Source organism: Tilletiaria anomala (genome assembly GCF_000711695.1).
Source record: "Tilletiaria anomala UBC 951 chromosome Unknown K437scaffold_20, whole genome shotgun sequence".
NCBI lineage: Eukaryota > Fungi > Basidiomycota > Exobasidiomycetes > Georgefischeriales > Tilletiariaceae > Tilletiaria > Tilletiaria anomala.
This window is the reverse complement of record NW_013547002.1, coordinates 81776-93083: the sequence shown is the minus strand read 5'-3', so window position 1 is coordinate 93083 and position 11308 is coordinate 81776. Positions and strand designations below refer to the sequence as shown.

At 55.9% G+C, this 11308-nt stretch overlaps 4 protein-coding genes across 4 annotated transcripts; all 4 read right to left on the bottom strand.

The window, feature by feature from the left end:
- Positions 1-11: 11 nt before the first annotated feature.
- On the bottom strand, positions 12-807 carry K437DRAFT_73960 (uncharacterized protein). Its single transcript, XM_013388984.1, has one exon. The coding sequence runs from the start codon at positions 714-716 to the stop codon at positions 177-179; it is 540 nt and encodes a 179-aa protein (XP_013244438.1). The 5' UTR covers positions 717-807; the 3' UTR covers positions 12-176.
- Positions 808-894: 87 nt separating this feature from the next.
- On the bottom strand, positions 895-2289 carry K437DRAFT_293651 (RASL_COPCI 24 kDa ras-like protein; the record flags this gene model as incomplete). The annotated part of the gene is made up of 4 exons (XM_013388983.1): positions 1729-2289; positions 1515-1596; positions 1197-1425; positions 895-1143 (listed from the first exon to the last, which is right to left on the bottom strand). Exons 1-4 carry the CDS (start codon positions 1865-1867, stop codon positions 895-897), a joined length of 699 nt encoding a protein of 232 aa, XP_013244437.1. The 5' UTR covers positions 1868-2289.
- A 2559-nt stretch (positions 2290-4848) lies between these two features.
- Positions 4849-6950, bottom strand: K437DRAFT_233737 (nucleoside phosphatase GDA1/CD39; the record flags this gene model as incomplete). The annotated part of the gene is made up of 3 exons (XM_013388982.1): positions 6226-6950; positions 5803-6158; positions 4849-5754 (listed from the first exon to the last, which is right to left on the bottom strand). Coding segments are annotated over exons 1-3 (1623 nt in total), but the record flags the coding sequence as incomplete, so codon positions are not given.
- Positions 6951-8333: 1383 nt separating this feature from the next.
- K437DRAFT_73894 (uncharacterized protein) lies at positions 8334-10354 on the bottom strand. Its single transcript, XM_013388981.1, has 2 exons — positions 10072-10354; positions 8334-10000 (listed from the first exon to the last, which is right to left on the bottom strand). The coding sequence occupies exons 1-2, from the start codon at positions 10241-10243 to the stop codon at positions 8562-8564; spliced, it is 1611 nt and encodes a 536-aa protein (XP_013244435.1). The 5' UTR covers positions 10244-10354; the 3' UTR covers positions 8334-8561.
- Positions 10355-11308: the final 954 nt, after the last annotated feature.

Below are 11308 nucleotides of genomic sequence, written 5' to 3'. Positions count from 1 at the left end.
CGTGGTAACTGGTGAGCATGTAAGCGCTTAGAGGGCTTTCTCATCTCAGAGATGAGTGGAGAGATCTAGTTCCGTGTTCCGCTCCCAGTCAGTCGCACACCAGCTGACTATTGGCTACTGCTATGGCTGCTATTTGTACACGCTGCAGTCCGCATTCTTGAGGATTTGTGCTGGCATCAAGTCTTGTGGTACCTGTACAAAGAGCAATGCGTAATAATCAACGCGATGCATCCCGATTCGGATAGTGGCCGCGGGCACATGGTTCCAGATGTTTCGTCATCTTCATCCAATTGGAATCCACACAGCCATGCGAGACTGTTGTACATAAGCAGGAGGAAATAGGAACGAACGAACGAACGAAGAACCAAAACATGAAGTGTAAGGACAAGGGGAAATGGAGAGTAGAAAGACATGACGTGTGCGTAGGTGTGTGTGAGAAGGAAACAGATGGATGGATGGAGAGGCAAGGCGGTAAGGCAAGAGGTGCGAAGCGTTCCATTGCTGCTTGAATAGTCCATCGCTTGCTTGCCTAGCCTGCGACATGATGGCCCCGCGCCGCAGGAGGTAGATGCGAGCAAGACTATGAATGGATGGGCCGCGATGAGGTGGAAGCGGCGCGGATTGCAGTCGAATGATGGATGGATGAATGGATGGATAGATGGAAGTACAGCGATGGTGTTGGTGGTGGTATTGTCGTCGTGACTTTTGTCATGCATCGTAGTGAGCCATGATCAAACTGGCCCGTGCGGGAAAGATGCCTTGAATCTTAGGATGTTTGTGCTTGAATGCTTCCCCCCTCTTCCCCCCTCTTTCCCTGTCTTCCTTGCCACTTGTATGCCACCAGAAGCATGCACAAAGAACCAGTGGCAGTGGGTCGGAAGCGTGCTAGCGCTTTCACATGACCACGCATCGCCCACAGCACCCCTCTCCGTGCCTCCCATCCTCAGTTTGCAGATGCTGCATGCCGCCGCCCATGCCGCCGTGCCCGCCGCCCATGCCGCCGCCCATGTGGCCGCTGGTCTGCTCGCGGTTGAAGCGCCGGATCTCGCGGACGAGGTTGTTGAACGACTCGTCGACGTTGATCCGCTGCTTGGCTGAGGTCTCGATGAAGCGGCAGCCAAAGTGCTTGGCCAGCTCGCGTCCCTCTGTGGTAGGTTATAGCGAGTCGAGTGAAACAAGCACAAATCAGACTCCACTCTCATTATTTGATCCGGGCTCGGCGCACACTCGCCATGGCTCCCAACTTGTCTCTCGTATTCCAAGTCGCACTTGTTCGCCACAACGACGACGGGGAAGTGATCCCTGTCCTTTACGCGTAAGATCTGCTGGTGGAACGTGGAGATCTCGTCGAACGAGTTGCGGCTAGTGATACTGTAGACAAGTAGGAAGCCCTCCCCTGTGCGCATGTATTGCTCGCGCATGGCGCTGCAGAAGTGAAGGGACGGAGTTGGGGGGGGGGGGTACGATCCTGTCAACGCATGGGTAGGCGAACTTTTTCATATCGGGCATCGCACCTGTACTCTTCTTGGCCTGCCGTGTCGAGGACGTCCAAGAGCGCGACCTCGTCATCGATCACGCATTGCTTCCGATACGAGTCTATCAAATAGAGATGTAGAGAAGGAAAAGCGGCGCGCGTCAGCAGTCCGATCCGTTACGTCTATCCATGCTGCATCGACGCAGAGGTAGCTATTTTGGGAGGCGAGCATGAAAGGCGAAGGCCACGCTCACCTTCGATGGTAGGGTCATATTCGTCCACAAAGTGGCTCTGGATGAACTGGATGGTCAGTGCAGATTTGCCGACGCCACCTCCACCGACGACGACGAGCTTGTATTCCCGCAGGAACTGCGCTGGCATTATCCCAGCCATATTGAGCTGCAAAGTGTTTCGAGAGTGAAACTAGACTGTGAAGCCGCTCCTGGATCGGCTCGGGGTGTACGGCGTGCAGCCAAGATAAGAAGGAGCGGCGGAGCGAGTCGAGGCGCTCGCTGGTGTTGGAATGAGGATTGAGCTTTCTGTAGACGGCTGCGAAAAAGTGTGCTTTGGAGAAGTGCGAACGCGAGGCGAAAGGAGGATGCAAGCTCCGGGTGGGCAAGTTGGAGGAACCTGGCCTGTGAAGTGAAGGAGTCGATATCGATACGCCAGGATGAATTGGAATCGCGTCTCTCGCTTTTGAGCAGGGGCACAGAGAGAGAGCGCTTGCTTTTGGGGGGAGAGGGAGACCTCGATAGATTGGGCGGAGGATGGAGCGGCGCAGGCGCACACCGCACACGCTCGTCAGCTGCAAGATGAGGGCGCCAGGGGGCTGTGAGGCAGAAGGCAGGTTGACGCCCTCGAAAGCGCTACCAGTCCCCACATAATCACATACCCTTAAATGTAAAAAGAAAGGGTTTTATCATTTAAAAATATATTGAGAGCCGGCACAATGCCACAACCTCCTGCGACCATTCACAATTCATCCAATTCACACTGGCGGAACGCGCAACGGCGCAGTCTGGCAACAGGCCAGCAGGCTGCAGGAAGGCGCAGCGAATAGCATCATCACCAATAAGAGACGTCTCAAGTGCGAACACACCACAGGCAGCAGAGCACACCTGTTGTCCGTTCGCAGCATTCAGTCCCGTGGCCAGCTCCAAGTTGCATTTCGACCTCCAGCTTTGGGCAGCCTCCTCGCAACGACGCGAATTGAACCAAAAAGTCTCTGTGTGTACATGCTGCGACCGCGGCAGGGGTGAAACGAGCAGAATATTCCCTCAGGGCCTCAGTCATCTCAGTGTACCAGCTCGTACCGTCAAAAATGACGTCTCGGTGTCGAGCAACGATTTAAGAGGGGGGGTATCGGACCGACGAGGCGTTGCAGCCGATGAAGATTCAGTTATCATGTGCTGTTCAGCGATGAGAAGCGTGTTCATTCTGAGACTTTATTCTCAGGGCTCTACGCGACTGAGCAACTCGACCGACCTGTGGAACCCAGGGGATGATGTAGGTGCCCAGCCTTGCGAGCGTCGATGCTGAACCCCCCCCCCTTTTTTTCAATCATAAGTGCCAAGTGGACCATGGCTGTCGGGTTGGGCGCGACCGCCGTCGCGTGGATCGCGCTCGCAACCGGGAGAGCACAGTCGCCCAAGTTTGCACGAGCGTTGAAGCATTGAAAGGCGACATGGGCCGACTCGCTGAACCGCAGTTGTTTTGAAAAGGTTAGGCACGCTCCTTACCGTCTCTTTCCGGTCGCTTATTTCGGGATTGATTCGGTTACGGGTTGTATGTGGACCTACCGTGGATTCTTACGTGACTCCCGGCATTCCATCCGCTTGCCCGCGCTGTCGCGAGCGTCCTGCGGGATGCTGAGGGGTGCGCAACGACCTCTCTGCCTGAATGAAGAATCGTCGTTGCTATTGCGTACCTTTAGCAAGATGGGGGCGAGAGCCCAGCGAAAAGCCACAGCCCGGACAAGCCGATGTACTGTGACTGTGCCAAAAGCGAACAGTGCCTTCGTCGTTGTGCCTTCCGTTCTTCCAAGACGGTGTTCGGCTTTGAGCACAGTAGAAGATCTTCAGAAACTGGCGAAGACGGGAGCACCGATGTGCGTAATCGGTGGGAAACGTTGATCGTACACTACATGTGGCCCAGCTAACAGTGATGTATTCGCCCATAGAGTGCAATGCTTTCAACGGCTGGTTACAGTCTATCATGGCAAGGCCCGCCACATGACCTCACTGCTTCCCCAAGAGTCAATCATCGAAAGGATTCCCGCGCTCACTTGCGCGTCTCAAGCTGGTCGACGCGGCGCTGCTCGTGCTTCGCGGAGTAATCACGCCAGGCGAGCCTGCTGCAGCTGCTGTCGCCGAGGAGGGTGAGTTAATGCGTGACGGAGGCCGGCTGGGCGTCATGCCGGTGACCAGCGTCTGCCCGACCGGATTGGCATTGCTGTGCACGGTCGAAGGGCGACTGATCGCCGCGCGCGAGGAAGGACGCGAAATGCTGCTACTGCTACTGCTCGCCGTGTCATTCCGTTTGGTCGCTGGGCGGGAGCCGTCTGCCGCAGGCAAAGGCGAGCCTGGCGTGCCTATCGCAATGCTCACCAGAGCGGATGGGGAACCGGGCCTACTCATGCGCATCTCGAGCCCGTTTCCACATCCCTGGCCATGGATCTGCCTGGGCCCGTCACCAGGCCCGCGCGTAGAGAGACTGGCTGCTGCTGTCGCCTTACGCTTCCCTAATCTCCGTCGCTTGGCCGCAGCGATTCGGCCTGCACCAGTAGACCGCAGACTACGAACGAGCGCAGCTCGCCACGAAGGCGGCAAGAGGGCGCGCAGGAAGAAGCTTACAGCTCCCGGCTGTGTTCGGCGCTGCGCAGCACCGTGTCGGTGCTCCCTGACGAAACCGTCATCGTCTTCGGATGACACTTCGCTGTTGCTGCCAAGTGGCAGCGTGGTACGTGCACCCTCTTCGAATAGAGCCAGCTCGTCATTTATGCGCTCGTAAAGATAGCGCCTCCCCTTTCCCTTTCCCTTGCCCTTGGCATTACCGGAAAAGAGCGAGAAAAGTGCATACGCGCAACCTCGGACGCTCGGCCGCGGAGCACGGGAAGAGCGTGTGCGGTTGATGACGCTACACGCGATGGCGCTGAGTGCCAGCATGGCGAGCACGAACACCAGCAGCAAGCTCTCCACGTTCGGCCTGAGTTGCACGCCGGAGATCCTGTCAATGTATGCACCATCTGTTTTTCTGCCGATCCCGGTTCCCGTGAACGGCGAAGCATGCACCAAGTTACCAGGGCCTGGACGGACATTGCTTAAGCCCGTGTCCATTTGACCCGCAACGTCGCCCTGGAGCTGGCCTAGCCGGCTCGGAATACCCCGGCTGGCCTCGAGTATAGCCTTGCCGAGCGTCCAACTGACGCTGAGGCCGCGGATGTCGTTGACACTCTGGAAAAGATTCTTATCGTTCGCCAAGTTTTGCGCCGCTTTCGCGTGATCCTCGCCATCGCCTTTGCCCTTTCGATCGTTGATGCGTGGGATACCAATGCCTTCATGCAGTATCGTGGTCATCCACGCACTTTTGAAGCACTGCATACGCAGTCGATTCTGATCGACGTTCTTGCCTTTCCATTTGCCGCGATCGAAGTCTCGTTTTAGCTCCTCCCAAGGACGCGAGCAATATGCGATTGCAGCCTTTTGAAAGCCAGCCCAGTCGTACACACCGCCCAGGCCAAAGACATCGTTGGTTGAATACCAGTACTCGCTTACACCGATGAAGTGATTGACGCTGAAGTCGATTGGAGGTACATAGACACCGTCGAAGAGGCAGGGAGGATGCGAGCAGGACGCTTCTCTTTGCAGCAGCGGTTTGAGGAAAGCCATGCATGCTTGGAAAGAGCCGGTTCCAACTACGCTGACATGGGGCGAGGAATCGGCGGGGAGGACAAGGCCGGTTGGAAGGCACGGGTCCGGTAGTGCCGCAGTATGTGCATTTGATTCAGCAGCGGCACCGGACGTACTGGTCTGCTGTGTGTTGACGTGTACCAACTGCTCCACATAGCGCTCTCTCGCCTTGTTGGTGCCAAAGCCGAGGAATGTCGTGACGAAGACATTGCTCTCGACATCAGTCCCGTCAAGCATTCGAAGGCGAACAGTCGCCAGGCCGTCCACCGCCATCTGTCCCTGTTTGGTCGAAGCAAGCGCCTTGGCGCTGGGCTCGAAAGCGATCTGCGTGGAAGCACCGCCCATGTCAAGGAAGCCGTATGTGGACTTTTGCTTGGCCATATCGACTTCCTTCGTGGCGCCGCCGCCACCGCCTTCGACTGTGACGGGAGTGGTTGCACCGGGACCTTCTCGGAACTGGAAACCATCCATCAGGTAGTTGATGGCAATCCAGCCGAGTAGACCTTCTTCCTCACCAGTAATGACTTGCACATGCTTTTTACAACCCTCTGCGTCGACACCCACATCGAAAGGCGTTCTCTCTTTGATGAAGGAGCATGTACGCGCCAGAATATCATTGCGTTGCGACGAAGGAAGCAGACGCATGCCGGCTGTCGCAAGCATGTAGACCGGTGTGCGACTCTGCTCTGACGTTGGGATGATTGATAAGGCGTATGTGAATAATTTAGAGAGGTAAGGTTCGAGATCTTCAGGATGACTGCCGAACGTTGAGATGCCTGCAGATTGAGCGATGTGTTATTGAAGCACATACAGAGAGCGCACGACATGTAGAGAAGGGCTCACCAGGTTCGACTTTAAGCTGCCAATCTATTTTGCTCTCATCCCACGTGCCTTTCTCGACGGTAGGTAGCACATTGGTGCTCTCGGAGCTCGTTTCGCGCAGGCTCTTTTCGACCGGCGGATTCTTCCACGAGTAGACCTGCATGCGCGAGCCGGAGGAACCAGCATCGACGACAACTGCATAGCGTCGATCCTTCTGCCATTCTTCCTCTGAATCTGTAGAGCGTGTGCTGAAGGATGAGGAAAGTTCGGGCGATGCGAAGCCTTTGTCTCCGCCTCTGCGTTGCGCTTGATCCGGATAGGGTTGATACTTGCTGAGGTCCGACGGCCCGGCTTGACTCTGATCTAAGCCGGGTGGTGTCATGATGGCTGTTATGCTAAATGGACTCGAAAGAGCAAGCCATGCAAACAGGAAGCAGGGCTGTTGAGCTGGCGGCTTACTTGTGCGCGAGGCACGGCCCGTAGTGAGGTCCGTAGTAAGGTCGCTTGACGACCTCGGTGGTGGAGCGCTACAGGTGATTATAGCTCAGTCAGACGAAGCAGGCGGTCGATGGAGGGGTATCGAAGCGACGTTTGTAACCGTAACCCCCCTGGGTTACCTAGCCGCGGTTAACGGTGTATGGTAGCATCACGATACCTTGATGACTGCCACTGCAACTTCCTACAAACAAAAAGCAGTCCGTCGTCTCCACAATCCACAACGTTTCATTGTCTTCGTCCCATGCCTGTGGGCTCTGGAGCGAGAGCAGGTCGATTCGATTCGATCCCAAGTCTCGAGTAGGTTCCATCGCGAACTTTTCCAACAGCTGAGGTGCAATCACGTTGATTTTCAGTTCCGCCTCGGGGGTCGGCAATGCTCTCCACAAGGCCCAGCAAGACTCTGTGCGGTCGCTGCGCCGCTGTGCCCACTCATCTCCAGTCGGTGACCCACAGCTGCACAGCCCTACAAAGTAAATCATCGACATCACCAGACCGCCGCCACTTTGAACTCCGGCCAGTCCGTGATCTCAACTGTGACTGTGGTTGTCTTTGTTTGCAGTAGCAGCCATCTCAAGGTGATTGATCATAGGCGCGGTCTGTCTGTAGAAGTGTACGTGCATACGTTTAGCTTGCGTCGCACGGCTGCTCATGGACGCATTTAGCGAACATGAGGCAGCCAGGTTGAGTCTCAAGATCGAGCGGTCAAATGGTTGACCTGAGCATCCAAGCCAGGCTGGAGTATGTATTCTAGAGGTAAACACAAGAAGCGCTAGCTGAGTGTGTTGCTAGCTCGAACTGGCTCCTGCCCCCTCTATTTCTTCGCCGGGTAAAACCCAGACGAGCACATGAGGTCCGGGGCCGTTGCGGGACTGACCCCGTGCAACTATGCAAAGCAGCTTTATAGACCAAGCGAGAGGCATGCGCAGAGCGGAGGTATTGTAGTAGTACAACGATGTCATTCGTGCTTTTGCAAAGGGGCTAGCTAGCTAAATGGTACATTCTAGCACACACGGACAACCTCGAGGCGCCAAGTCGGCCCCCCCTCCCATCGGAGAAGAGGGCCGTGAACCTTGTGCCATCCAGAGGCCTTGGTATGACGGTGACATTTCTGGGTGGAAGAGGAAAGGAGCGAAGATATGTCGCCGCGGAGTATGGTAGAAGCAATGCAGGGTGAAACAAACCCGCTTGGTGGGTCGGGCGAAGCGCAGGCGCTAGCGACGACGATAGGCACCCTTCATAGAAGAACAGGAACCATGTTGTAAACCCCCGAAGCCCGTTACGCCCTTGGGCCTTCCATGTTTGAGAGAAAGTGACGGATGAGATGAAATGTTAAAAGTTGCTGCAAGGAGAGAAGCTTCGTTCTGAAACCTTGAGCTTGCGGTGTTTGTACCGCTTAGCTTCATGTGCAGTGTGGTATGGACGCATGTCTCACGCGTCTAATAAAGCAATTGATAGATGATGGTGTTGATAATGAGGACGAGGACGACGATCACGTTGAGATGTAGGTCCAGGCTGGAGCAGTTGACTTGATCAAGCCGAAAATGAATCGCCGCAAAGCGCGATAAGGCTGACCAGTGGAGATGCACGAGGCCCTGCTTACACTATTGAGCGTGCGGACCTTCGACCCTCCCCGAGTTGCCCAGACAGACAACATTGAAGAAATCAAGAACCCAAAGAACAGATGAGTCCTGTTTTCTGCAACGTGCTGTGCGTCGTCTGGATTCCGGCTTTTGGTTGATGAGATGCTTAATGGACCAGGCGAAAAGGCCAACGACAATAAAAGCAAAAAAGTCGGAGGCGGGAATAAAATGCGAGATGCTACTGTGCGCAGGAAGGTAATGGAAACCAAGTGTCCGTCATCATGCAGACCATTGCGGCGCATAGTTGGCTAGCATAGCCGCTGTCGGATCATGTTTGTCACCACGGTACGGTTGGTACTGGTGAGCGTGCTGCTGCACCGCTGCATAGAACGGTCGACCGTCATACGATGCGCCGTGGGAGGCGGCGCGTGTATTGCCACCATGTTGCCACGCCGCGTCGTCAACATCCTGTGCAACAGGCGAGACGGAAGAGTCCGAGTAGCACGCATCCTCATCAAACTCGGTCGGCGGTGTTTCCAGGTCTGGAGTCGTCCGACCGCTGGAGAGGGAGGAAGAATACCGACTTGCCGAGCTGCTGCCACCGATGAGGCTCGGGCTTGGAGAAGCGGAGAACGAAGAGCCGGTCGAGGCGGCAGAGAAGGATTGCCGCAGCGACGAGCAGGACGAAGATGACGGTGACGACATGCAGTACGATTGCGAAAGAGCAGGAGGTGTGATCGCTGGCACCATAGATGCAGGCGGTGCACTGTTAGATGCCTCGCGCAAACCCATTGTGTACTGCTGGAAGGCATGAGCGCTGCTTGTCCGCTCGTGGTGCGCCGAGGCGCTGCGTTGCATGAACGCTGCTGCTCGTGGCGAAGACGCTGCCGGCAGTGTGCTCGCGTAGTGATGAGGGTGGTACATATGCGGGTGTGATGCAGAGGCGTAGTATGACGAGCGGCTCATAGCGCTCGGGTACCCGGAGATGGACGCGCGGTTGTTGAAGGTCGAGACTGTCTCTGCAGTGGACTGGTGCCGAGTGCGGTGGCTAGTCGAGCGGTGTGGCCCGACGAGTGAGGGTGAGCTCGCAACGGAGGCGGACTCGTATGTGGCGTGTGGTGGCATGGTACTGAGTGACTCGGACCTTACCGCCATCGTGATTGGTGCTGTCGCAATGCACGGTGATGAGACTGGCACTGTCGATGTTGATGGCGCCGCATAAGTCTGCGCTAGCGCTGGCACTGTGGAGATAGCTTCGTTGATCCGCCCGCTGTTTAGGCTGGCGACGAATGGTGTGAGGTCTTCATTGCTGACGTTGACCTTGAAGCCGAGATACCCAAAGAGCTCGCGCTCCATTTGGTTCACTTCTCGCAGCGAGAACAAGCCCTGGCCGACGATGGTCCAACTCTTGTTACTGTAGGTATCATCGCAGCTCGCCTTGCTCGCCAGCATCAAGGCAGAGATGAAGAGACGGTGACCACTTGAGCCCCTGGCAGCAGGGAAACGTGCCTTGAGCCTCTTGAGCAGGAACAGAGCTTGGTGTGTGACGGCGAGAGGCAGCCGGGTGCGATGCACCGCATATGCGATGAACTCAGCTAGGCGCGGCGCTTGTCGTCCCGCCTTGGTGCCAGTACCGTTGCAGGCTGCCGATGCAGCCGCCGAGTCCAGAGGGCATGCAAACAGAGCGGAGATGACCGTTTCGCAGAGCTCGGACAGTTCTGCCAACACGGAGTATGACAGTATCAGTCGCCACTCGTGCATGTTATGCACGCATCAGGATGAAACATACCTCTATGCCCGTAAAAGCGGTCAAAGTCCAGTCGTGGGGAAGAAGCTTGCTGGTGCGGGTGCGATTGCTGCACTTGCTGGGTGCTGCAAGCACCTGACGCCGAGCTGCTTCGACCGTGCCGTGGCTCTAGCGGCGCAACAGCCGTGGGCCATTGCGTTGCTACTGCTGCCATTATGGTCGAATTCCGTAGAGCTGTTCTAAGAACAACGTTGTGCAAGTGGTGACAATAATGGGATGGAGCCGTCCTGAGAAGGTCAAGTATATGATCGAGGTCGAGGCGACGAGCTCTAGATGATCACAATTCGCTCGAATACGCTTTGGATCCAGCCGAAAACGGAGCGTGGGCAGGATGGAAGGAGCTAGCGGCGACTGCGAGGTTGGAGCCGCTTGATGCTATGAATGAAAATGTTATCGCAGTGTTCGTTCTGACGCAGTTTTCCGAAAGGGGGAAATGGAGGCCTTGGGAGAACCGCAGACAGGAATTGGCGAGTTCACTAGGCGACGGGCTTTGGAGATGGCTGGGTGGTAAGGTGATGCACAGACTGCAAGAGACAACTGAATGACTCCTCCGTCTGCTTGTCTCTGCGTTGCCTTTCCTTTTCGTTAGATACGATCAACAATAAAATATCATCTTCGTTGTCGTTGATGTCGAGTCCATGAAGAAGGGGCAGACGATTCGAAAGAACAATGCGAGATACCTCGCGGAAGGGTAAGCTACCTATAAGAGAAGGCCGCACACGCTTCCCCAAGGGGCACGACAGACTATACTGGCTGGGGAAACGCCTCGGCGAGTTTGAGGTAGTGAAGCGGTGACGAGAGGGCGAGAAGCGGGCGCAGGAGAAGAGAGGCTGAGTGACTTCGGACCGAGACCGGAGGGGCGAATTATTCACTTTTCATCCAATGCGGAGAGCCGCTGCTCTTCACCCCTCTCTTTCCTTCTGTCCCAGTCTTTGCAGAGCCGCCTCGAGCGCTGCAACACAGAGAAAAGCAGCAGACTAGCCTAGGTCGTTCAATGTTCTGTGGCTGCTCGCAGTTCGTTCGCTGGTTGGTTGTCTCGGTTCTTTGCCTTCTGATTGAACTCTGCTTAATAGGGTGAAGCTCCTCTGGTACAGTGCTGGCAGTCCTCGCTGTGGGAATCTCTACTGAGACAGTCACTTTCTTCATGCTCTAGCCCTCTGGAGAAAGTTAAACCCTTTTCGGGGCGAAACCCTGGGAATCCCATTTAGGTAGTTCGGGA

Coding starts and splice junctions, on each gene's coding strand:
- K437DRAFT_73960 (XM_013388984.1), bottom strand. CDS start 716: ATGCATGACAAAAGTCACGACGACAATACCACCACCAACACCATCGCT.
- K437DRAFT_73894 (XM_013388981.1), bottom strand. CDS start 10,243: ATGGCAGCAGTAGCAACGCAATGGCCCACGGCTGTTGCGCCGCTAGAG. Junction 10,001..10,071: donor CCGCTTTTACGGGCATAGAG/GTATGTTTCATC, acceptor CCGTGTTGGCAG/AACTGTCCGAGCTCTGCGAA.